Source organism: Kogia breviceps, chromosome 12 (assembly GCF_026419965.1).
Source record: "Kogia breviceps isolate mKogBre1 chromosome 12, mKogBre1 haplotype 1, whole genome shotgun sequence".
NCBI lineage: Eukaryota > Metazoa > Chordata > Mammalia > Artiodactyla > Physeteridae > Kogia > Kogia breviceps.
The window spans coordinates 72,457,402-72,484,897 of NC_081321.1; the positions used below are offsets into that span (position 1 = coordinate 72,457,402).

At 38.2% G+C, this 27,496-nt stretch overlaps 1 protein-coding gene across 9 annotated transcripts in view; it reads right to left on the bottom strand.

Annotated features, from left to right (window-relative positions):
* Positions 1 to 3,660: 3,660 nt before the first annotated feature.
* Positions 3,661 to 27,496, bottom strand: part of KITLG (KIT ligand) — an 89,503-nt gene continuing 65,667 nt past the window's right edge. For 2 of the 9 annotated variants that reach the window (XM_059080103.2, XM_059080104.2), the window contains 5 exons: positions 27,066 to 27,149; positions 18,113 to 18,222; positions 17,352 to 17,419; positions 15,796 to 15,872; positions 3,661 to 7,871 (listed from right to left, as the gene is read on the bottom strand). In XM_059080103.2, coding sequence (XP_058936086.1) covers positions 15,833 to 15,872; positions 17,352 to 17,419; positions 18,113 to 18,222; positions 27,066 to 27,149 — 302 coding nt within the window. In that variant the 3' untranslated portion in view covers positions 3,661 to 7,871; positions 15,796 to 15,832. The remainder of the gene's footprint in view (positions 7,872 to 15,795; positions 15,873 to 17,351; positions 17,420 to 18,112; positions 18,223 to 27,065; positions 27,150 to 27,496) is intronic. The other 7 variants (XM_067009844.1, XM_067009846.1, XM_067009842.1 and 4 more) reach the window with 6 other exon arrangements.

Genomic DNA, 27,496 nt, shown 5'->3' on the forward strand with positions numbered 1-27,496 from the left:
GCCCTAGTGAATTGGCACAGTGGTCCGTGGGACAGTTGCTGGAAGCTATTTGCCACACAGAACATCTACTAATACCTAAAAGATAAATGGAATGACAGTAACTTTTACAAAAATATATTTCTATGTGAATATATTGCTAGGCCCCCTGCTAAATATATTGCTAAACCCCCTGCTAGGCCCCCTTACATAAAAGACCTATGTAAGTGAGGACCAAGCATTTAAGCTTCTCCAGCTTCACAGAAAATCAGCCTCCAGGTGCTAGGAGTCTTTGGAAGTTCCTTTAATTTTTTTCACTTTTCAAGGTGAATAGCAATCGGGATTGCTAACAGTGAGAATGGGGAATGAGGTGGGTGGTTTGGGAGAGAAAATAATATATGAAATAGCTATGAGAATGGAAATAAACTAGGGAAATATAATTATTGAGCAGCATTAGGACTCACCTGAAGTTCATGGGAAGGAATTTATAGAGAAACCAATAGGCATGATGGTATACTGCACTGCAGCCATGTTTAGCCACACAAGTATAGACAAAGAGTGGGTGGAGAACTGGATTTGAGCGGGGGCATCATTTACCAAGCAAATATTAGGAAGTGGGGGGGATCAAGGGAGAAGAAGCTGCAAGCAAGAGAATGATTCTAATGCTGGATATGAATTTTAACCTGCATAAGGAGAGGAGAGGGGATATCAAAGGTTGATAGTGGATAATGGTAGAATCAGTAGATTGACAGGCCTTGTGGATCAAAGGATCATTGGAATTGAATCCATGAGGGAGTACACTGGAAAGATACAAAGTGGCGGCAAGAAATGGGATGCATGGAATTGAGATATGGATGAGTTGCTGTTATTGGAAGTGACAAAGCCTACAGGGTGACCATCAGACTAAGTGGCTAGGGTGGTGTTGAGGACTGGCTCACTAAGAGAGACATTTCAAGGACCAGAAAGGACAGGGTCTTGAAAGGATCTTTTATATGTGTATCAAAATCCCAAGAAATAAGACAGGAGTACAGATGAGTTGAGTGACAGTGAACTAGGTGCTCATACCATCAAGAAATGAAGGAGAAGAACCTGAGAGTTAGTACATGAAAGCAACAGTGAATAGCAGTGGGTATGTAATCTGATAACATGAGATTCAAATCTGGGAGGGATTAGGGAGTGATGACCCAGAAGCAGCAATGAGGACCAGAGAACCCACTGCCAGACCCAGTGACAGTTATGGAGGAAACGCAGCCACCAACTGAGAGGGCTGAAGAGGCAGATATATCCTCAAAAGAGAGCCTCATTTTCATTTTGAAGGAAAAGTTCTAAAAGTACATTGGATTTTGCTAAGTATGGACTGGAATTCCAAAAGGCACATGTTATAGTACAATTTCAATGTCCATCTGTAATTTCCTGGCTATGGTAGTGGATAAAGGTTTATCTGGGCTGATGCAGAGTGTTACACATTCTTCTAATAAATGGGAAAAGTAAGGTTAGAGAATATAGTATTACATAAATATGTATGTACACATAGTTTTTCTGAGGGTTAACAAGAAATACCTGTTTTCCTCTGGAGGAATGAACTTCAATGTTGGAGGGAGAATTTTACCTTTATTTTATACTCTGCTGTAGTACAATATTGCAATGCATGATGATGTGAGACAAAATATGAATACTTACTGGGTCTTTGATATTAAGGAATTATTTTTAATTTTTCTTAGGTGTGACAAAGGTATTGATTATGTTTTTAAATTTATAATTTAGAGATACACATATAAATATTTACAAATCAAATATTTGTAGGTATTAGCCTAAAAATAATATGAAAGGGTGGTGGGTAAGGAGTATAATAGGTGACATAGATAAAATAAGATCATTGAGCAGTTAAGTAAGATTGAAGCTAGGTTATGGGTACATGGAAGTTCATTACACTACTCTACTTTTGCATATATTTCAAATTGTCCATGATAAAAAGTTTTAGAAAATAACTTTTAACTTATTGAATATTGCAATAGGTAATATCTATTCAGATCAAATTTTGTTTCAATTCCATGCTTTATTATTGCATTAAATTTGGGGAATGCAATGATATAAGTCTTCACGGTCCTAGTCCTCATGTTGTTTATAACTTAAAGGGGAAAACAAACAATTAGCAACCCCCTGCCCCCCCCCCAAAAAAAAAATTATGAGATGTGTCGAGGAAGGCCTTATAAACCATGTTGAGTTTGGGTTTGGTCCTGAAAAATAATGAGAAGCCATTTTAGTGTTTTAATCAGAGAAAAGTATTATCAGTTGTCTCCATATTATTCACTCTAACATGAGGAGCTGATTGAAAAAGGGCTAAATAGTGGAGGAGTGTGATCAGTTACAAGGCTATTATCGTCTAGGCTTATATTGATGGAAGTTTGTAATATAAAGCGTGAGCAGAGGAGGAAAAATCAGCAAAGAAACTGAAAAGAAATGGTGGGTGAGTACATGTGATGTCATAAAGCTAGAGGATGTGGTCTCAGGAGTCCAATACCAACCAGGGGTTAGGCAGGATGATTATTGCCTAAACCACATAAGCCATAATTGTGTATGATCTTGCCATTCCGTCCCTCTTCTCAGAAACACGCAATGGCTTCCTAAGAATAATCTGCTCTCCTTGTGGCATTCAAGGCTCTGGTCTCATCTCACTGTGTATCTCTTTATGCACTGTATGCTCAGGACACACTGGTTGGATTTGATGGGATAAGTTGAGAAATTGTAAAACTTCTTGCTTTGGAAAACACTGCTCAGGCTGGGCATAATTATCCTACTTTATCAAAATTTCTCATCCTTGTAAATCTTAGCCCAAACACCAACGCCCCCATGATCATCACTAGTCTATCCATTTCTTCTTCCTGTGTGCCCCAAGTACATTAACTAGACCGCAGTTTTGTTTTTTAATTTATTAATTAATTTATTTATTTTTGGCTCTGTTGGGTCTTCGTTTCTGTGCAAGGGCTTTCTCTAGTTGTGGCAAGTGGGGGCCACTCTTCATCGCGGTGCGCGGGCCTCTCACTATCGCGGCCTCTCTTGTTGCGGAGCACAGGCTCCAGACGCGCAGGCTCAGTAGTTGTAGCTCACAGGCCTAGTTGCTCCGCGGCGTGTGGAATCTTCCCAGAACAGGGCTCGAACCCGTGTCCCCTGCATTCACAGGCAGATTCTCAACCACTGTGCCAGCAGGGAAGCCCTAGACCCCAGTTTTGCACTTAGATAATTACTTCACTGTGGCTTTATGCAGCTGACAGGGGTTTTCCTATCTTCTCCCCAACTAAGTTAGAAACCCCTTGAGATTCAACAATGTATTAATTCAACTTTACCTTCTTTGATTACTTTACCTATCTTCCTTGATTACTTAACCAATACATATTTATTGGAATAAAATGATTTATCTCCTTTTGTGCATATTACAACAAAATCTAGATTAATGATAATGTTTCTATAGAAAAATTTGAGTTTAGCTTAAATGCTCAACCATGTTATGAACATGTGTGATAACTTTAAGATAATGACAGGGCAAATTTGAGTGCATAAAATTCTTTATTTAGAACAATAAAGTATGTGTATATATAATGTAATTTCAAATTCAAACCTGTATAAAAAAGGGTCAGGACATAAACCTATTTTAAAAAGTACACATACAGTACATACACATACACATCACATTTTACAACCTTTTTTATTTAACTTCAGTCATAATAAAACTATAGAATAATGTTGACATACATTTACATTACAATATGCAAACTCCAATCTATGACTGAACTAGCAATACATCTGTGCATCCATCTAAATTCTGAATACTTTAAGTCCATTGATTTAAAAAATAGTGGCAAGTGGACACTATAATCACACATTAATCCTTAGAATATAGGAGAATAGGGTATTTTGATTGGAAATTTTTATTTAGTGAGTCATAGCTCAGAAATCAAGTAACTGAAAATACTATGTTTTTTAGTTTAAACAATTTTATTTTAAAAAACAACAGATGAATTGGAGATGGCGGTTATAAATACATGTACAATGCTTAGGAAACATTTTAGGATCAAGAATATCCATTTTAATATGGATTATTTCTAAAAAAGTCTCTTGTTAGGAAATGAAAGTACCATTATTTTATCTTTACAAACAAAGGTATTTCCAGCAACACCATAAACTGTGGGATCAAACACCACAAATAAACTGGTTGGAATTTCAATCTGAATGTTTATATTTTAACGCCAATTTCAGAATAATACTGTTTCAAAACAAGCTGGCTTTCTTTAAAATTCTTATCCCACTTTCCAATTCTGAAATATAATTTATGTTTTACCCATCTCCAAATGGATTCTAAAGTATCTTTTTGCACTTAAAAACTTTATGAGCATATTACATTTTCTGCTCTTAGCTTTTAAGAAAGTGAGAGCATTTAAATGCTTAATTTGGTACACTTCCAAATGTTACACACATCTCATCCTTTCTTGGGTAAAATGTACTCTTGGTTTTCAGTCTTCAGAGGTGATCCAAAAATGTTTATTTAAGCAAAGGAAAAAGCCATCTCTTGTGTAAGTGTTTATCCGACTCACCCTACAGGAGACTGATTTTCACTTTTACGAACGGACCCTATTTACATTACAAACAAGAACAGCCATAGCTTTTTATGTTCAGATTGCTTATTCACAGAGATCAGAGTTGGATATTTTATATGTGATAGTTTCAGCTCTATTTTATCATCTTTGTCAGTCACATATCAATAGGTTTCTCTCATACCTGTGGTCTGACCTGACTTCACCATATAGATAAATAAAAATTGAGAGCCAAAGAAGGGCAGTGATTTACCAATACCTGTTAATGGCACAGTGGAAGCTCCTGACAATTTTTCCTAACATCCATCCCACTATGTCAAACTGCCTTCTTGAAAAATATATTTCTTAGTTAAATTAGAATAGGTAGGGAATGGCTAAAAGCCCCATACTGGAATTACATTTTGAAACCAGAACCTAGCTTCAGAAAAACATTAAGAAATATCCATGAATTCTGAATGGATTTTTCTATTAATTTAAAACTTCATTTGAATTAGAATACCAAAATATGCCACAAAGTTTCTCCAAAGTACTTTAATTCTTACTAAAAGCAGATATTTCATTGTGAACATACTTTATCATACATCGTCATTTTTCACAGTTAATCCTTTTCAAAGAGAATAGGGTACTTGTTCTGTTAAAGTATTGAAAAAAATAACTTGTTTCTGACTCATTAGAAAGTGGCTGTGTGGTAAGCACATCAGATTATGATACAAAATCAAGCAACGCTTTGATATCACAGGGCAGGCACCGTTTATCAATGCCAGTTTCTCTATAGATTTGGGTTCTACCACAGAGGTACAAAGCTTAATTATACTTTACACTAACGTATAATTTAGAATCTGCAGACTTCTGAAACTACTTTAAAAGACAATTTTGAAACATTACAAAAGAGAACTATCAGATACGTGGCACCAATTTAAAAGGTGATTTCACAGTTTAAGATGTCAGTTGTGAGTTTTCCATGATTTATAAAGGATGTTCAGAACACATTGGATAAAATAAAGACATATATGTATATATATTTTTTAATCTCCAAGTAGATATGACAGTTCATTCCCAAGCAACTACCAACCAAAGTAATGTTCAGCATTTTTCTATTGTTCGCGTATTTTACTGAATTTTAGTGTTGTAAAAATTGGTAATCCACACAACTCTCAATGAACCAATACATTTAATTAGGCAGAATACATCTCCCCTCGCCTACCATGCCAGATTTAATAACTTGCTGAATTTGTTTATTTAACTCTATCGATTAGGACCATGTCCTTGTGTGTTAAAACCCAGCTACCAGCTTTGAGAACAAAAGTACATCTATTATACTCTAAAGCTCATTAAGCAGCATTTTTACATACTTACAAAAACTGAAACCATTGCTGAAACAAACTATTAGATTGAGAAGTATCAATCTTCTCAATCAACACATGACCTACACACATACTCATGTTAATCTATGTCTATTTTCTTCAAAACAATCAATATCACACACTGAGACAGGTCCTTTCAGCCATTAAATTGATCTCTGGTTTTATTATATATAATGGGTTGTATCATGGGATATTTGAGGGACTGAATAAATTAATGCAGCTTCCCAAAGCATGTGGGTTGTATCTTAGAGACATGACTAGTGTTTGAGGAACCACAGCACTTTAGAGAAGGGATCGTAGAAATTATCTGAGCTCTTTGGTATAAAAAAGAGCAAAGGCCACTTACTAGAGTTGTATTTGAATTAGCTTTGAACATAAGCGAAAATCCAACTCTACTAGAAATTCTTGGACTTTTGAAAACAAAGGAAAGATAGCAGTTTTTCATGCCCTTCTCTGTCACTGCATTGAAAAGTCATGTGACGGTGATAGACATGGCAATGATGTTATCACAAGGATCAAGTTAGAATGGAAAGCTTTGGATTCCTTTATGTGTACATTTGTGGTATATTAAAAGAATCTTCATCAAAAGAAATCATTCTTTGACCTTAGTCAGACGTTCCTTTGAAATAAAAAAAAATTGGCAAGGGAAATTCACTTAATGTCTTACAAGTTCTGGTTTAAAAATGCAATGTCCATCTTGGGAATTCCTGCCAAGTTCACTCAATATGACAAAAACGCTATCGCATATTTTAATAGCAAACTGACATGCGTAACTACATAAAGCTTTCTTTTTATTTTTAATTCATAAACCTTAATGAATACAGAGTGCCTGATTTTAAATAAATGGATCCTTTAAACAGATAATGGTGATTATACTATAAATAACTAGTTTCCTGATCCCCTGCATTCTTGTAAAAGCCAAGTCACCTAGTTTTCAACACCCATATTAGCATGTGAGTGTGGTTATCTAACTATAGACACTAAATATCATAATTTATATTTACTCTCTCCCACAGCAGAAATTGAAAATGCGGCCTCCATACATTCAGTGATTTCTCCTAAGTCCCTTTACATAACTCTGTAATAGTTTTAGAATATAAACATTTTGTAATATAATTTGCAAGCACAATTTGTACACGCCATAGTGGTCAAGGGCAAAGGCTGACTTCACCAGGGGTGCCAGATGCCCTCCCCGGCAGACTGTTCTGTTGGTCAGTGTCCACAGCTTCTTCGTGTGATGACTCTTTCGGAGTCTCTCCTCTGCAAAGGCATCACTGTTGTAATTCAGTACTGGCTCCCCTGCATGACTGAAGTCAGACAACCATGTCCATTTGTCTAGTGGGATACGGGTGAGCACACTGTGTCAGAAAGAGACCAAGCTCAGACCCATATCAGTCATTGATCAGCCCCTATAAGGCTGACCTGCTCTTACTCCCACCCTCTTTTCCCACTGCTTTCTAAATGAACAGTGGCTGATGCTATTGAGTTTTTGTTTTTTGAAATTTTTCTAGATCCCTTTGATAAAAAATGACGACCCTCACTATCCAGGCTGAAATCTACTTGCAGAGACCAAGATAACTATGAACTGCAGGTTGTAACTGTAAAATAAAGCTATGTGGTTTTTCAACAATTAGACGTTTCTGGAGGCATGCAAAATGGTATGTGCAGTCTGGGACACGTGCTTTCTCTCCCAACATCAGCTGCAAGTTCTAATTGAGACCACACATCCCCCAGGTCCTTAAAATAGAGTCCTGCTCCGTGCAAGGTCTTCTTTACAGGTGATTATGCCAGTTTCATAGCAAAACACTTTGTTCCAATTTCTGAATCACCCACATAGTCATGGGTAGCAAGAACAGATAAAGATGCGGTCTGTCACTCCAGACAGAATAGGAATTTGTTTAAAGCTGCTTCATTTATGAAGCAAACATGAACTGTTACCCGCCTAGAGAAGAGAAGGAAAAAGAGAGATTATAGCATATCTGCTTTCTGCCTTCTTTTCATTCTCAGTAGCTGAATTCATATGACGACAGAATGAGTAATAGATTTACAGTGTATGCTTCACGTACACAGCCTGAAATAACTTGACAAATGTTTCCTAGATGCAGGGATCAGTCACTTGCTGATCTCCCTAGTAACATTTTGCATAATCTGAAATGATCTTACTGTTCACTGAGTGTCTCTTCCCATTAGAATGTAAGCCCCATGAGGAACATAGAGCTTTTGTTTATCTTTTTCACCGCTGTACTCCAGCACCTAGAGCAGTGCCCGGTACAAAATAGATACGGGTGTCCCCTGCTTTTCAAAGTTCCCTTTATACCACTTTGCTTTTACAAAAGACCTACTTTAGTACCTGTTTTCGACAAACGAAAGAAATCCAAAGAGGATTTTTGCTTTTATGCAAAAAGGCAAAAAGAGACCGTCACATTCAGGGTTTGTTCTGCAGTGAGCCTGCAGTGGCAGCGTGCACCGCTAGCAGGGAGAGTGGCACCGCCAAATTCCTTCCCCGGAACTACACTTAGCATCTCAGCGTAAAGCCACCATATCTTTGAATTGTGTCTATGAGCATCTGTGCTCCACATCGATTTATTTTATGCATCCCATTAGCAAGATGTATCTATCCTAAGGTGATTGCTTCTTTGCTTTAAGCCATTTTGGTTTAAGACAGGGTTTCATTGGAATGCTCTACTTTGTGTGTGTGTGTGTGGTACGCGGGCCTCTCACTGTTGTAGCCTCTCCCGTTGCGGAGCACAGGCTCTGGACGCACAGGCTCAGCGGCCATGGCTCACGGGCTCAGCCGCTCCGCAGCATGTGGGATCTTCCCGGACCGGGGCACGAACCCGAGTCCCCTGCAACGGCAGGCGGATTCTCAACCACTGCGCCACCAGGGAAGCCCGGAATGCTCTACTTTTGCATAGCGCTGGAGGGGGCCACTTGTACTCAATAAATATTTCTTGAACATAGAGTGGATGAATGAATACCCTGTGGCTTTCATACCCCCAAGCAACGCTTTGATTATCTCCATTTCGGATAAGAGGGTTATCAATCTATGTAGCCTTGAATTTCTCTAACAAGGCTGTGAAAGAAGAGGTTGTAAACAGGTGGTGAGGGGAGAGGGTCTGAAGAACAACGGCAGTGTTCAGAGTGGAGAAGTGGAGATTGATGGAGTGGCATGAAAGAGATATCTGGGACAGGTGGAGAAGCTGATCAGAGGCCACCCACAAATGACAGCCTCCTAGCCACAGATCAGTGCCAGTATCTTGACTGCCTAGCCAGGTTCTAGCAGTCACTTCCCCCAACTGAGGAAATAGCAGCAGTAAGATCTCCTTCAGTACTGTCAGCCAAAAAAAGAAAGAAATCCTGGCACCACATCCTGACAAAGCCTCTGGGGAAGTTCATTTGGCCTCAGCACAGCTTACTGTACTTGCTGAAGCATGAAAGCCAGACTCTGTTTTAGCTTTTCAGTGCTGGTGTTAAACCACTGAGCTTTGGACTCAGCTTTCAGATTTTTAAACTTTCAAGTGAAGTATTTGTACTTCCTTATCTTTTTTTTTTTTTAATTATAGGCAGCATTTGCATGCTATCTTCAATCACAACCCCTAAATAAATGTGTATTTTGCATTTAGTTTCTTCCCTACTCTTTTCCTATTTTGTCCTTATTTATCAATCCCAGAACCAGAGATCACTGGTTTTAAAATGTTTGAGATCATTATATAGGCTATATATAAAACTTTATAGTATGAGAGTAAGAAGTACAGTGTTTTTTTCCAGTAATATGCTAAATGTATATTACTCTAATGTAATATACAAAACGTATGTAATCATTAAATGTAATATATTGAAAATGTAAATATATAAAATGTAATAATATACTAAAAACCATATTACATGACAATTTACCAAACAGAGAACTCTAATTTACATAGAAAACCTGTATTTAGGAAAGCAGAATTAAATACTGAAGGAAAAATTAACAGGCATTAAGAGCAAATTTCAGAAATGCAAATTACCTAGCAGATATTTTAAAAATAAAACTTGGTTAGAAAAGCAGAAGGAAATCACAAAAAAGCAAAATATATATATGTATTTTGAAAAAGCTACAAATAACTTGAAACTCTAAACGTAAGCGTAGAGAAGCAAGATGGGAAATCTATTTTAATTATGTCTTTGGATCATTTAGCAAAGAAAACAAATTTAAAAGCCAACAAATGGTTTCCCATAGAACGAAACTACCATTTTTATAATAATACCGTGGATTCTGGCAACAACCTCATGAAATAAATAGGGTGAGTATTATTATCCCCTCATTACATTTGAAGAATCAGGGGTTAAAAGACAACTGACTCAGCCAGGAACCTACAGCTAGTTAAGGTGCAGATTAGACCCAAGTCTAATCTCTTCTAATCCTCTGCATCACAATGTATCTACAGAAAGCAAGCTCCAAACCAAAACCTTCAAAGTTCTAGAAATTCTTAGCAAATATGTGGTAAAGAGTCAAAGATCTGGCCATTGGTAACCAACCATTATTGAGTCCTGTGCAATAAATGTCCCAGCATAACTTGCCCTCATCCCTATTCCAATTCTAGGATCGACTCCCATCTGTCTTAGATCTACTGGAAATTTCCAGATTGTGTTTCTTTTATGAATCTCTCCACCAGCCTAATTATAATAAGAATTACTTTCTAGGGATTTCCCTGGTGGCCCAGGGGTTAAGAATCCGCCTGCCAATGCAGGAGACATGGGTTCAAGCCCTAGTCTGGGAAGACCCCACATGCCGCGGAGCAACTAAGCCTGTGTGCCACAACTACTGAGCCTGCGTGCCACAACTACTGAAGCCCATGTGCCTAGCGCCTGTGCTCTGCAACAAGAGAAGCCACTGCAATGAGAAGCCCGTGCACCACAACGAAGACCCAACGCAGCCAAAAATAAATAAATAAAATAATTAAAAAAAAAAAAAGAAAGAAATTACTTTCTACACTTACCATGCTGGGATAAGTCCCTAACACCACCATCTCAGTATCTACAAATTCATGCTATTTACCGTCAACCAAACTGGGCCTTCTCCATGAATACACGGTCCTTCTCCCAAGGTGTCAATTAAAATTCTTTGTGGATGACTTCCCAAACCCCAATCTATTATTTCCAGCCCTTACTGTACTCTGAATTTTCAGTGAAGCATATTTGGCCACTGGTTAATAATTACTAATGGCTCCTTCTCCCATTTTTTTCTATTGGCACTGCCATCTGGTTAGTCCCATAGGCTCCAAATCATCCCTGATTACTGCCTGTGATGTCAAGCCTCACATCCCATCAGGAACTAGGACTTGTTTATTCTTTTACTGCAGTGACTCCAAAATGGCCTATGCTTTCCTATTTCCATGTCTGTGACCCTAGTTCAGGTTGTCATTCTCTCACATCTGTTTGGCCTCACTTCTGATTGGCCTCCTAAGTGGACTCCTTGACTCCAGGTCACCACCCCCATCCACCTGGCCACACCAATGTCTGATTACTTAACTAAACCGCTGCTTTGACTGTATTACTGACGTCTCTTCTAAACCCTCCAACAACTCCTTATATTACTCAGTAGAGTGTAAGCCCTGTACTTGGAATTCAGACCCTGTTTCAAACTGATGCCCATCCTTTCTCAGCATTTTAACCCTTTATGTGTACTTCTACTGGAGTCCAGCTGTACAAACTCTTGAACACAGTCTGTACTTTCGGCTCCCTGATTTAACTTATGCCATTTGCAGTATCTGGATTTACCCCTTCCCTATTGCCAGTAAAATTTTAGCAATTGTCCAAGATTCAGTTCCATACAAATGCCACCACCATCACCCGTACAGTAAAGCCTTTCTCCGAGTGATTTCTCTCCCCTGTTAAATAAGACAATTGTATATGGGTGGTACAATTCTATGGGATGCCATCTGTACCATTCATTATCTAGAGCTATGTTCAGGGCACATCCTGTACAACCATATGCAGTGGCTTTGCCTTTGACTCCTTATTGCATTTCTTTGTCAGCTCCTTTTGTTGTTTTTTTTAACCAAAAGCTCCTTTATTCTGTTTTAAAATAGGTTATTATGCATATGTCTTATCTCCTTTTGTAGGCCATAAGCAATTTGAGGACAGAACTAGGTTATATTAAGCTTTGCATCCAACAATGCACGTACTAGAGCTTGTTGGTGTCACATTTGTGGTTAGAATGAAGAGTAAAATTGTGCTATGATCTACTCTGTCTCTTTCTTTTAAACTGTGCTACACGTAACCCAATAAATGAAAAATTCTTCTGGGACATCACATACATATACTTGTCATCAGCTAGTTGACTAAGTACATTTTTAACATTTTGCAGAGATAATTTCACGGTTGATGTCAAATAAACACAGCTTTTGTATATTTTCTCTTAGGGGCAACTTCTTTTGTTTCTGGTTCATTATCTACATTCCTTCCTTGTATTTAAAATATCAAATCCTCCTCTTCATTTTCCAATTATAGGTTGGAGAACTATTCCATATGTTTTCTATTCTAGTGTTCCAATATTTGTCATGGTTTAATTTGTTTTAGTTTGTGAACTTCTATTTCAGGGAGAAATCCTTGCCACAACCCTGAGTCATTCCTTATATTTCCCCCTTTTTTTGTTAAGCAAGAAAATGACTATAATCCAAATTATATCCAATTTTTAAAATATATAATTACAACTCCACATTTCATTTCTATCTTGGTACTTTTGACTACTGTTCTTCTTATTTCTTGGCATATTTCCTCTCCTACCATGTCATAGTCTGTTCTCCCAAGCCTTTCCCTCCACCACATCTCTTTCCCCAAAATATACTGAAATTTCCTTGGCAGGTTTTACCAAACCTCTGTTGGTACAAGGAACAGGCTTTCTCTATACAATGGGTACTCAGTAAATGGTTACAAATGATACATATATATTTTGACTTCGGGGTTTGCAGATTCATGATAATGAGCTGCTTCTCTTTTCTTCCTTCTATCTATCTTGCCCTCAGTATTTGAATTCTTATTTACGTCTACCTACACAGTCTATTTTTGTTTTTACTCCATAAATTTTATTCTCACGTTACTGCAGTTCTCTGAGGTATTCATCCATTTCTCCATTCATTTATTCAACAGATACATTCATCACTTGCATGTGCAAAGTGTAAACTATATAGTTTAATGGGATTCCAAAATGAAATTCAGAGACCAATCCTGTCTTCTAAGAGCTTATGGTTTAGAAGAGGACACAAAACGTCTACATAAGTGCCTGTGAGTAAGTAATGTCTATGTAAGTAACAGTAACTAATACCATATTAATATTGTATCAAATGTAATACAAAATATAATTAGAGGGCCATAAAAGAGAGATGACTTTCATTTGGGAAGTCACCTTTTGGAGATGGTGGTTCTGAGCTGAGCCTTGAGAGAGCTTTGCAGAGATGGTGGGGAGTAAGGCCATCTATTTTACACCAGCTCCTCAATATGTGATGAGTTTATTTCTAAACAATTTGGGGCTTCTTTAACCTGTCTAATTTCATTCATTTAATTATATGAGTAATATTTCAGATTTTAAGAAAAATAATTTAGCCATTTCCCATATGACTGTATTCCCCCTTGCTGTACATACTTTGCTGTCCTACTGACCAAAATCAGCAAATTAAACACATACATACACATACAAGATAAAAATAAACCTTACTGCACTTTTTAAAAGATTGTTTTAAAACATCTTATTTTATTGCAGTAAGAACACTTAACATAAGATCTACCCTCTGAACACAGTTTTAAATACACAGTGTAGCTTTTTTTTAAACTCTAAGCATTATGTTGTATAGCAGGTCTCTAGAATGTATTCCTCTTGCAAAACAAAAAGGACCTTAAAAAAAAAAGGCTACTTCAGCAGAGCTATCTTCCTTACCACTTTTATTCACTCAGTCACTTCAACAGACATTTATTGAGCGCCTACAATGCTTAGGCAACAAGTGAGGTACTTGTGAGGAGACATAGCAAGAACCAGACAGACTCAGTTCCTGTTCTTGTATGTTCCCTGACTAGTATGTGTAAGTTGCTTGACTGCAGCTGCTTTAAAATGTCATCTCTCTTTCTCCTAGACAAGTGCCCTGGGCTTTTCCATCATAATCCATTTCCCAAATGTCACAGGACAAATGCCACAATTAAACACCACATCACCTATGTGCCAAAACAGGACCCCAGTGATGCCATCCAAAAGCAAGCCACAGAGAACATTACTTGAGCCGTTAAGGTTCAATTAAGCATTTAATGTGTCGTTGGTGGCTGTCTGGCTTAAGGGAACTGAAACAGCAGATGGGGAAAAAACAGTAGGTTTGTACTGGGATTGGAGGTCAAAGAACTATGTTTTTTGGAATAACAATGATTTCAGCTTGGGGAATACTGCACCTGAAAATAAAAAGGGTCAAGTGAAGGGTTTATTCCTTAACAGTGTTGGACGGGAAACATGAGCCTAGAGAGAGCTAGGATGGGAGGAGAAGAAAGAGAGGGTGCTATTCGTGCCCCAGACGTGGTGATCAAGGGCATGATTCAAGGCAAAAATGAAGTCCGTGTAATAACAGGGTTAAAGTGTTAGAGGCGTATGCCACATAATTACTATTATTATATGATGTTATTTTGGGTTGTTGAAAAATGCTGTTTGATAAAAGTGAGTTCCTGGAGGAGACAAGAGGCTCTGTGGCCCAGTTTCCCTGGGGAAGATTCCATCTAGAGAGAAATCTCTGAATCTGGGACAGAAGGGAAAGCTGGAAGGACAGTGACCTGTAAGGAAAAGGTGAAGCTCACCAGAGACCATGTCTATAATAATCGGGCGAGTAAACGATCCTCTAACCACGAGGGAGTGCAGGGGAAGAACTGAAGATTTAGGAGGATGAAAGAACACTCATACATCACTGTGCTAAATGGGGGTTCATGAGCAGAACAGAATTAACAGTGAGTTGGCAGAAGTACAAATGTGAAGAGCATGGATGACGTTGGATCAGGTTAGTGTCATTCAGGGAGCCCCCCTGCACCGCGTCTGCAGCTTGGGAGTTGAGAAAGTAGACAGGAGAGGGGAGAGAAGCTATAAACGTCAGCGCCCTCTGGTCATGTTTTCCTAGTCTCCCTTCTCCCCAGGCCCTTCACGGACCCACACAATCACAACAGGTTATGTGTCCCCGGTTTACATTCAGTGTGTCCTGGGCTCTGAACTGTGATGAGGCACAAGTATTACCAGTCATGTGGCAGGTGGCACTTTACCTTGACAATTTCCCTCTCCTACTGTATGGGATTTTGACCTTTTCTCCTTTTCCTTAAAATACCAGGGCAATGCTTTTGATTTTCGCTTGTTTCAGCATTTAACAAACGAGATACTTTTCCTGTCATGTTATAGTAATCACACCTAATTGAAATTGATTTTATTTATTCTCCCTCTGTTAATAGTATTTTATTTTAGTCCTACTTTGCTCCTTGTCTAATTTATTTTCTGACCTCAAAAATAGGAAACACTCAGAAATTCTCTGGTGGCCCAGTGGTTTGGACTCCATGCTTTCACTGAAGGCACGGGTTCAACCCCTGGTTGGGGAACTAAGACCCCCCAAGTCCCAGTGGCTCAGCCAAAAAAGAAAAAAAAAAGAGGAAACACTCAAGTGTTAATGCTTTGTATATCTCCCATATAAGATGAATCCACTAAACTGGAATAATACTGCTTGCCTTTCAAAACTTGAGAATGCACAATTCAATTACTTAACAGCTTCAGCTAAAATACAGACCCCAGCTTGATAGAAGACTTAATACATTTTGGTGTCTAGGATGCTGTATAGTTCTTGTTATATCTTTTAGCTTGAATTCTTAAAACTTACCAATGTACGAAAGTAACAGTGTTGATACAAGCCACAATTACACTTCTTGAAACTCTCTCTCTTTTTCTTGCAACATACTGAAAAAGAATAAGAAACATGCTTATTTGCATTTAGACAGAGATTCTGAAGTAACCATGATCTGGGCATTATAAAGGGCAGTTTTTATTTTTCTGCAAATATAGTAGCAAAAGATTGCAAAATTGAGTGGGAAGCTTACCTTCATAATATTACTATAGGGAAGAGGAAAGACTTCATCTGCTTCCACATGGTCTCCCCAAGTAGTTAAAAAATTCTCTACGCACATGCAGATACACATACGGAAAATGCTTATATGCACTTAATTTGTGAATATGTACACATGCAGCATGATATAAGAGAAAATAACATGCCAAATGAAAACTATAACTGAATGTAAAATCAAAGCGTTGGTCCTGGAGCAGTATGGGATAGGGTAAAAAAGTGATCAGCGGGCTTCCCTGGTGGTGCAGTGGTTGGGAATCCGCCTGCCGATGCAGGGGCCACGGGTTCGTGCCCCGGTCCGGGAGGATCCCACGTGCCGCGGAGCGGCTGGGCCCATGGGCCATGGCCGCTGGGCCTGCGCGTCCGGAGCCTGTGCTCCGCAATGGGAGAGGCCGCGACGGTGAGAGGCCCGCGTACCACAAAAAAAAAAAAAAAAAAAAAAAAAGTGATCAGTGTCAGCTACCATAAGTGGCAAGGTCTCACAAAACAATTTTTGTATTTGGCTTTGAGGAAAATACTGAGTAGGCTGAGAAAAATTAAGGGCTCTGGAAGCCAGAGTGAGGTCAACTATATGAAGTATGCAAGAGAAAAATCACTGAAAGTATCTTGACTAGGAAGTGATATTAAGAATGGGGTTTACAGAAGAATGAGACAAAGGTGGAGTTTAGAAAGGCCGAGGAAAAGAAAGTTTCTGTGGTAGCAACTCAGTCAAGACATAATAAAAAGAGCTAAGCATGTCTTGGCTATAGTGTGGAAAAGAGGAGAATAAGCAAACGTGCCTCCTGTGCTCCATGACCAGGAATGTGAGCAAGGTTCTGCTGTTTATAGAAATAAAGAGAGCAGAGATGATACCGTAAGAAGGGTTATGAAGACAATTATGTGAAGGTATTTCCCAAGGAAATGGAGATGTAAGAGTGAAGAGACAATGAGAGATCAGAAATGTGGATAAAACTTGGAAGACATCAGTTGGGAGCTGCCATCATGAGGGTGAAACACTTCTTAAAGATGTTATGAGGGCTTCCCTGGTGGCACAGTGGTTGAGAGTCTGCCTGCCGATGCAGGGGGACACGGGTTCGTGCCCCGGTCCGGGAGGATCCCACATGCCGCGGAGCGGCTGGGCCCGTGAGCCATGGCCGCTGAGCCTGCGCGTCCGGAGCCTGTGCTCCGCAACGGGAGAGGCCGCAACGGTGAGAGGCCCGTGTACCACAAAAAAACAAACAAAAAAGCCAAAAAAACCCCATGTTATGAGCACATGCACCGTATGTGAAGTGGCAAGGTCAAGCTTACTTATGCATGCATTTAGTAAAACAAAATACCTTATCTCATTATCCTCTTCATTAATCTGTATATTTTCAACTGCCCTTGTAAGATTTGGTTGTTTCTTCTGGGAAGAGAACAGTGATATATACATATACTGTAAAAATATCAATATATCATGTACTATTTAAGAGGTAAAGTCTCCACTTCTATGTTTTCATCAGCATGCAGCATATAAAAATACTTTTGCAATAAGAAATTATGAAAAATGCACCGTTTTATCAACTCAGCATTTTTAGGATGCTGGAGATGAAAGAATAATAAACTGAAAGATTTAAATAGTAATCAAATTAAAAAGACATTTCAAAGAGCTGAGTTGCAGTCATTTAGCACATTTAAAAATTTTAGACAGGCTTCAAGACAGAGAGAAGAAAAGAGCAGAAATATAAAATAGATCATACAAATGGCATTTCTAGCTGGTTTTAATCAAATCATCATATGATTTTTCAGCATATTTCTTCCTTTTTATATTTAGTTCAGGCTAATAAAACCAGTTTGCATTTTCTTATGTATGCATTCTCAGCTAGAGGGGTGGTCTTCAAAGCATAATGAGGAACGGGGGAACCTTTCTAAGATGCACGATCTGTAGAGGTTATGAATTAAATCATATCCCATCTTACTGTTTTCTTGGTAGGATCCTTTCTTAGAAAAGGGCAGTTTGTTAGCTAATCGTTGATGTAATATAGTATGAACAAATAAATATGTAAAGTTCAGAAATTTTGTGATCAAGGGGAAAAAAAATAAGAATAACAACACTTACCTTCCAGTATAAGGCTCCAAAAGCAAACCCAATTACAAGAGAAAAGAATGCTGGCAATGCTACAGCTGCCCATTGTAGGTTGGAGTCTTCAATGGGATTTGAGGCCTTCCCTGTAATTTAAACAGTACAGTGGTGAACACAGTATATCCATACCAGAGGTTTTGCTCTTCTCCTGTGGTTGTTCCCAACTGTTTCTGAAATGTACTCTTGATCTGTTTAAAATATTTAAAACGCTGATTTTCCTGCTTGCAATACAAGTCCATGTAGTCTCCAAAAGATACAAGTTGAAAAAAGAAAGAAATCCCACAGACAGAGGGCTATTTGACTTGGTTAATGCAGACCCATGTGGAACACAGATGACATATACCTGCAAATGATTTATATCATCAAGCAAATCCATCTTCCATGCCTTTATCTTCTAATATCTTCTCACTTTCTCACACTTCGCATCTTGCCAAGAAATTTTAAAGAAGACATTTTGCAACCCGGATCAAGGTCTAGATGCATGCATCAAGCTATGTTTGGCCTGCCTCAAATATTAAGTTAATACCTGTACATTGTGGTTAGAGTACTTTTAGGGACCTAAAGTTTATTTTTTTTAATTTTTTTTTTGCATTGCTTGGGCCTCGCACTGTCGTGGCCTCTCCCATTGTGGAGCACAGGCTCCGGACACGCAGGCTCAGCGGCCATGGCTCATGGGCCTAGCCGCTCCGCGGCACGTGGGGTCCTCCCGGACCGGGGCACAAACCCGTGTCCCCTGCATCGGCAGGCGGACTCTCAACCACTGCACCACCAGGGAAGCCCAGGGACCTCAAGTTTAGAATTATGGTGTCTCCTCATCACATCTTCAGCTGACATTTATTGGATGCCAGGTAGGGCCCAGAACTGTACTATGGAGTAAAGGTTTGAATTTTCAGGCTTTCTGTGTTTGAAAGTCTGAGACTACTGAACATGAAAGAATGGCTGGAAGTATCAGTGTCTCCTTAAGCTGACTCTAAATATGTAATTTAGTGAGAGAGAAGACACACACATGAATTTAACTTGGGACATCTCCCTTCACCCTGCTTTGCTCTTCCATGAGAAGCAGAATATGATTCAGGAATTAAACAACACATCTCCCCCAAGCGTCTCTTGTTCCCAACACAAAACTAACCATTTTGACAGATTTGTCTGTCTATCTTCTTACAAGGAACAGCTTAGTTGTTTGAAAACATTGACACATATGTGTCAACTTATAAGAGTTAAACTTTCAGTTTTCTTTTGAAGATGTAATACAGTTAGAAATTGTACACTTTCAACAATTGTATGGTCAAAATGTGAACCAATCCAAGGGAAAGTGACTGTTTGGGGCTATGATATTTTGCAATGATACTTGGGTACTGTGTCAGCCTATAGTCACCTATTTAACATATAAAGTACCTAACGTACATAATATAAAAGAACCAAACCACTGTATGTGTATCAGTATTTAAGATGGAAAAATAAACTCATAGATTTAACCGAAGAGGCAAGAAACAAATGTTATCTATTATAGTGAGAACAGGAATTGCCCATTTCCCTACCATTGGTAAACTTGGTACAGGAAATTCATTAATTCTATGATTCTTATGTTTCCAAAGAGGCTCTCAAAACAGTAAGTTTGTGTGTGTGTGTGTGTGTGTGCTGGGGTGGGGAATGGGGGGGGATGTAGTGAGTCATGGGTGTCCCTTATACTAAGGGACATTGGGTAAAGTGGAATTCCATTCACGTAACCATGAATCACTTCCTTAAGACTAGACTGACAGATCTTTTGGCCCACCTCACATCCTATAGCCCCATGGGAAATATGTTTTAGGCATCTTAAATTAAAGCTCAACATGAATTCTATCACCAAATTAAGCCTTAGTTATAAAATGGGATTTGGTATAACTGAAGTAATACTGTTATTCCAATAATATAGCTATTTTAAGGGTTATATAAGATTATGTGTACTTGTCAGGGATTTTACTACCATTTATAAAGGTGTTTTCTATGAGGAAATGGATTTGGAGTTAACACGCAATTCCGACCATTTTAGAAATGCTTATTATATCATTATCTGTAAATAATTTGGCTGTTTGTGTTTATATTCCAGTGACACGTTTGAATTCTCCTTGATGGCCAACCCACTGTGGCCCACACTGTCTATTGGGATTGCTGGCATGTGATTATGATTTGGCCAGGTGACACACACAGACATATACAGAGAGAACAAAGAAACCTGTTAATATTTTGTCCCAGCTCCAATGGAAAACTAATGAGCTAAGATGGTGCAATGGAGAGCTCCTCCATTACCTATGTTTGGGCAGCCAGATGCCCCAGAATCAAGGCAGCTAAAAGCCTGCTCTTCTTGTTCTATCCAGAAGCCAAATCTTGAACTGCATCGATCAGAGCAGAGGAAAGACCACAGCCACCAGCAATAAGTAGAAGGGGGTTACTACAGAGTGAGGCGTTCTGGAACTCCCCACTCAAAATCCTTCTCAGGTAGGAAGGCAGACCCTGATGGAGGTGTTTCTTTAGAGGTTAAAGGAAGCTCACCTCCCTCTACCAGAGCACTGTGACTTTTCAACCACTTTAAACTTCCACCCCTATAGGACTGTGGCCCCGAACAAAGTTCTGGAATCTGACCAACACGCAGCAGCAGTCCTCCAGCAGGAGAAAGGGAGGGAGAAGAGCGGGGGTCAGAACCACAGGAACTGAGCTTCCCTTCCACAGAGGTGTCTCCTCGCTTTCCTTATTTCTCTTGTTAATGCAAATGGCTTCACAGCCAGGCCTTGGGTTCTCTTCAGTGATCCTGCCATTCCTCTTCCAGAGAGAGAAACATTGACATTATCAGAAAAGACTTGCTTACGCCTGCAGGGCATGACTCCCAGTACTTACTACTGCTGCTATCAGCCAGGGATCAATGAGATCTGAATTATGTGCCTCAAGGCCCATATGAAGGGTATTAGGGCCAAAGCTTTTCTTTTATGAAAAGATGGCCCCAGAAAGTGTATGGGGTGGCAGAGCTCATCTGGACAGGATTTGAGTAATCCCAAATTCCTGGGTTGTTTTCATGTTAATTGTATCTCATTATTATGAAAGCTGTCCACAGTTCAAAATTTGTGGGAACTGATTTGTGTGGTTGGACTAATAACATCAAACATCTGTACAAACACAGAACACAAAAAACTGTGCTACAGTTTTTCTGAATTCCTTTGTTGAGTGAGTCTGCTTAAGGGGACCATACCTATGAACATGGCTCTCTCTCCTTGGTCCTTAAAAAGTATGCAACTCAGTATTCTCCCTTGATTCAGATTCAAAGCTCATCACAGGCTTGCCGGCACTTCAAAGCTCACCACTGACCCAGCCTCGGTGCTAGATCTCATTGTTCTAATAATTAATGATGAACATGTACTATACATCAAGCACGGCTCCAAGCATACCTGTGCTAACTCATTTAAAACTTACAGACGGGCTTCCCTGGTGGCACAGTGGTTGAGAGTCCACCTGCCGATGCAGGGGACGCGGGTTCGTGCCCCGGTCCGGGAGGATCCCACGTGCCGCTGAGCGGCTGGGCCCGTGAGCCACGGCCGCTGAGCCTGCGCGTCCGGAGCCTGTGCTCCGCAACAGGAGAGGCCACAACAGTGAGAGGACCTCGTACCGCAAAAAAAAAAAAAAAAAAACACAGAAAACCTGTGAAGGAGAGATTATCAACCTCCATTTGATTGAGGAGTCCAGAGAGATTAAGACAGTTGCCCAAGGTCACATAGCTAGCCAAGGTCTAGAGCTGGGATATAAACCCAGGCAGTCTGACTCAAGCCTGTCTAGAAGATGAGTAAGTTAATGCCAAAGTAAGGATTTTCTTCCCTATCATTTAAATATACTATCTGTAAGAATCCCAATCATTTTAAAAACATCCTTTTAGCTTGGTACCAAGGATATTACTATAACTTTGAAAACACAGTTCCCTTTGGATAACTTATACACTTTTACATTATCCCATGATTTTCCCTTATAAGCTACAGAGAGGGCACTTACACCTCTGGATTCTTCCTTCATATGCACTGGTCCTCTGGCCAGCATGGCCACATTTGGGGTCTGTCTTATCCCTGAAAACTAGCATGCTTTCTTCAAATTTCCCTGACCCTACTCCCGAAAAAGTCTTACCTCCTTTATGCTACAACTAAAAGCTTTTACATACTTCTATTACACATATTATAATATAAATAATATATATTATAAAATACTATGACAATTTTTATTTGTGTCTGTTTCTCCTATGAGAATGTACACTACATAAGAGCTAGTCTTGTGCATGGGTATCTAAGTGCCATATTCATTCATGAGTGACAACACCTGGCCAAAATCTGATTAAAGAAAAAAAGAAGACTGGTCATTCATGTTGCAATTTAAAAAGTACCTATAAACTCAGAGGTACAGGACCAAATAGGTGTTTTATATTCAGTTTGTCTTTTAAAGTAGAAAAGACTTTTTCTTCCAACCATGATTATAGCAGATTAGCCTTCCCAACTTAAATAATTATTATACTAAGCAAATTATATGAGGCAACTATTTTCAGACATCAGCCAAAAGGCAGTCCAAGAGTGTAATCCCTGAGAGAGGAAAAAACACACGTGGTAAGGCTCACGATTGTCCTGATTTTCTGGCTGGGAGGCACCTTCAGGCTTAGTAGTCTCACTGAGGTAGGGAATCAGAGAATGAAGTTCAGGGTTGCTGCCCTAGCTGGAGTTTGTGAGGCAAGGTTATTTGTGGGAAAGGAGCTGTGCCGAACAGGAGCGGTAGAAGTCTCTGGAGGAGTCTCCTTAAGTCATTGGTTGATTAATAAGCTATATATGCACAGGGGAAGACTTCACAAAATCTGGCAATAAACAATGCCCGGGAAGCTATGACTTTAACAGAGACCCTAGCAGTCAGTTCAGAGACGGAGTTCTGACAAGCAAGAATGGAGAGATTTTCCAGGTACTCAAGAAACATCTCAGAAACTCCATGCCTTAGAAATAAAGCTACTCTCTTGCCTCCCTCTAAGAAAGCTTCAAAACATGACTGGGAAGGAAAATAAAGCTGATCTGCTAGGAAGTGAACTGCCTACCAGAAAAAAACTCAAAAGTCTCTGAAGGAATGCTACAAAATCCAGATATTCAACAATATAATATCCATAATATCCAGCATATGTTTAAAAATTACTAGCCATCTAAAGGGAAATGTGACCCATAATCAGGGGGAAAAAAAAATCAGTTAATAGAAACCAAGCTGGGATGACCTACATGTTGAAATTAGGAGACAAGAACTTTAAAGCAGCTGTTATAACTATATCCAAGGGCCAAAAAAGAAAATATTGTTATAATGAATATGCAGATGAAAAATCTCAGCAGATAAATGTAAAATATAAAAAGAATCGAATGGAAATTCTAGAATACAAAGTACAAACTTAGAAATGAAAAGATACACTGGAATCAAACCTGCAGACTCTATACCACCAAGAGTGAACCCTATGTAAACTATGGACTTTGGGTGATTATGACGTGTCCATGTAGATTCATCAACTGTAACAACTGGACCATTCTAGTGGAGGATGTTGATAATGGGGGAGGCTATGGGTATGTGGTGGTAGGGGTATGTAAGGAAATCTCTGCACCTTCCCCTCAGTTTTGCTGTGAACCTTAAACTGCTCTAAAACAATAAAGTCTTAATAAAAAAAATTTAATGGCAAATGAAAATTTACTGGAAGAAAACTTTAGCAGATTAGAGATGCCAGAAAAGCCGGGGAACTTGAAAACAGATAGGTTGAAATTATTCACTTTGAAGACTAGAGAGAAGAGGTTGGAAAAAAAAAAAAATGAACAAAACCTCCATGATCTGTGAGACTGATATTACCAAATTGCCTAACATATGTGGGATTGGTATATGTGTAATTATACATGTGTGTGATTCCTCTCAAAAGGAGCTGAGAATGAAGGAAAAAATGTTTGGAAAAATTATGGCCAAATTTCCCCCAAATTTGAGGAAAATAAACTTACGTATCCAAGAAGCCTGAAAAACAACAAGAAAACCACTACTAGGTGCGTCTTTTTTAAACTCCTAAACAGAAGAAAATTTTGAAAGGCAGAGGGGAAAAATGATCCAGTACATACAAGGAAAAACATCATACAAATGCTGCCTGCCTTTTTGTCAGAAACAACAGAAGCACGAAGACAACGGAGTGACATCTTTAAAGGACTCAGAAAAAAAAAATCTTTTAACCCAGAATTCCATATCTAGTAAAAAGTACCTGCAATACTGAAGACAAAGACATTTTTCAATTAAAAGAAAAAAAAAATTGTTTTGGTGGCAACAGATCTGCACTACAGGAAATGCTAAAGGAAGTTCTTCAGTCAGAAAGGAATTAATACTAGACAGAAATTTGGATTTACAAGAGGGAATGAGGAGTAACAAGAAATAATAAATATATGGGTAAATATAAAAAATTTTTTCCCTTCTCTTACTTTCTTTAAAAGACATATGATGGTTTAAAGCAATAATTTTAAGACTGCATTGTGGGGCTTATAACCTATGTAGATATATATGTCAACACAGCACAAAAGATGGTTGTGGGCAAGTGGAACTATCCTGCTTCAAAGTTCTTATATTGTTTCTGGATGTGCTACAACATTAACTCTAAGGAGAATGTTCAAGTGAAGATGTATGTGGTAATTCCTAAAGCAACCACAAAATTACGTCAAGAGGTGCTGTTGAAAAGCCAACAGAGTAATTAAAATAGAACACTAAAAAAAAAACAAAAAAAAACACCACAAACAAAAGTGGTCTGTAAGGGAGGAACAGAGTATCAATAAACAAATGGGGCCAATAACAAAATGGTAGACCCACATCCAACCATACCAATAACAGTATTAAATACAAACATATGAAACACTGTAATTAAAAGTAAAGTACTAGATAAAATAGCAAGACCCAACTATATCCTGTCTACATGAGATGTACTTTTAAAATAAAGGCAATATGTTGAAAATGAAAGGAAGAAAACCGATATACATGAAAACAGTAAGCAGAAGAAAGGCTGGCTCTACTAATGTCAGACAAAATCCACTTCAAGACAAGAGCTCTACCAGAGTTAATATGGGATATTGCAGTAAGATATAAAGGTCAATTAATCAGGGAAGACATAACAATAATAAATGTATAAGCACCTAATAGTAGAGCTGCAAAACAGATGAAGCAAAAGACTCAGAACCAAAAGGAGAAATAACCAAATACATAACCAAAAGGAAAGATTTTTAATGTCCCCCTCTCAGTAGGTAATAAAAAATTAGACAAAAAACTTAATAAGGATATAGAAGATCTAAACAACACTATCAACTACTTGGATTAAATTTGAGAATGCTACACCCAAAACTTGAATAATACTCATAAAATGTCTCAATAAATTTCAAAAGATTACAGTGTATGTTGTCTGACAACAGTGGAGTTAATAATAAGATATCTAGAAAAAACACATATTTTTAGACAACAACCCACTTTTATATTACCCATGAATCAAAGAAGAAATCACAAGGAGAATTAAAAGAAGGATTTTAAAGGTATGATAATGGAAACACAACATATCAGAATAGCTAAAGCTGCTTTTAATGAAATTTATACCTTTAAGTGCTTATATTAGAAAAGAGGAATGGTTTAGAGTCAATGATCTACTTTTTCTACCTTAAGAGCTTAAGAAGTTAGAACAAATTGAGCAAATTAAACCCAAAGTAGAAGTAGGGAAATAATAAAGATAAGATTAGAAATCAATGAAATACAAACAGAATTTAAGAAGACAAAATTTCTTCTTTGGAAAGATTAATAAAATTCATAGTTAGTAGGAAAGACCTTAACTGACTAACATACAAAGTGTCTCTTCAAAACTTTTCAGATCCACTGTGTTATGTGATTCAGAATTTTAGATCTTAGAAGGTTTGGTCCTGTAAATGTTGTATATTATATAATATTTTCAATGAGGTCTGGGTAGTACCCTATAATCAAACACATTAATATTTCCTAGTGAAATGCATAGATATTCACTTTTAGAAAGATAAATATTATAAATAGCCTCATCACAATTCAGGTCAGGTTTTGTTGGCAGAAATTCCAAAACAAATTGGCTTTTAGAGCTTTTTCTTTTAATTTCTGAATTGTAGCATTGCTGTTGTGGATTTGTATTAAATTGATTACTCCTTTCTACAGATTGGTCTGTGATGTCCTTGAACATATGAGAGTGCCCCATTACTAAGTCTTAAGGGATGACTTTCTTAGCTAAGATCAAAGGATGAATTTTTTCTTCCTACAGTTGCCATGAGGCTAGAGGATCAGGATATTTAGTAAATCCAATGACCTTTATAGTGACCTTTGCCTACATTTGAAAATTAGACTTCCAGGTAACTGGGTTCTTCTTCACCACCGAGTTCAGAAATTTCAGAGGAAGAGTATTCTCCCCCAACATGTAATTTTATAGTAAAATAACAAAAATCATCAAATTTCCAAACACACAATAGTAAATAGTGATATACACAACAAAACAGAAAATATCCTTGGAAGTTTATAAAACCAGCACTTGATTTTCCATTTTAAAAGTCCATTTTTGTCAGGCAAATTCCACGCGAAATATATTTTAAGTCAACAATGAAAAAAGTTCATAAATCATACATCTAAAAGTAATTTTATGCCTTATTTAAAATAATCTTAGCTGAAAATATATTGCCCCAATTAAACATTATCTCTAGCTATAGGGAAATCCAACTGTACAAACTTAATATTTAATTCTCAGGAAGATCATAACAGGAAGAATAGCAACAGAACAGCGTTAATAGTAATGATTGTAAAAAATTTCCTTTAAAGCCCATGCAATACTCCTACAGATGCTGATTGGAGCCATGCATGCATTAAATCAGATATGTGTACTTACTATTACTGCTACTGCTGTCATTCCTAAGGGAACTGGCTGCAACAGGGGGTAACATAAATGGTTTTGTGACACTGACTCTGGAATCTAAATAGAAAGCAATAATGTGTCAGTGTTGCATGGTGATTTACATAAATTACAGAGTCCTCAAAAGGTGAAGTGCAATATCAGAGTACTTTCCAGGTCTGCTTCCCAAATCTAGATGATTCAGATTTGAGAAGGGGACATTAAGAAGACTGGAGGTGAAGAATAATATAATTGTACATTACTAGCAAATATCAGATAAAAATATGACTATCTCATATATTGTTTACTCATGCACAATTAGTGTTGTTTTGGCTTGAACACCAACAAATCTACAACTGTTTGTTTCTTTCATGCCACTGGTATTTGCTTTTATATTAGACATACACACATCTTTCCCTAGCTACACA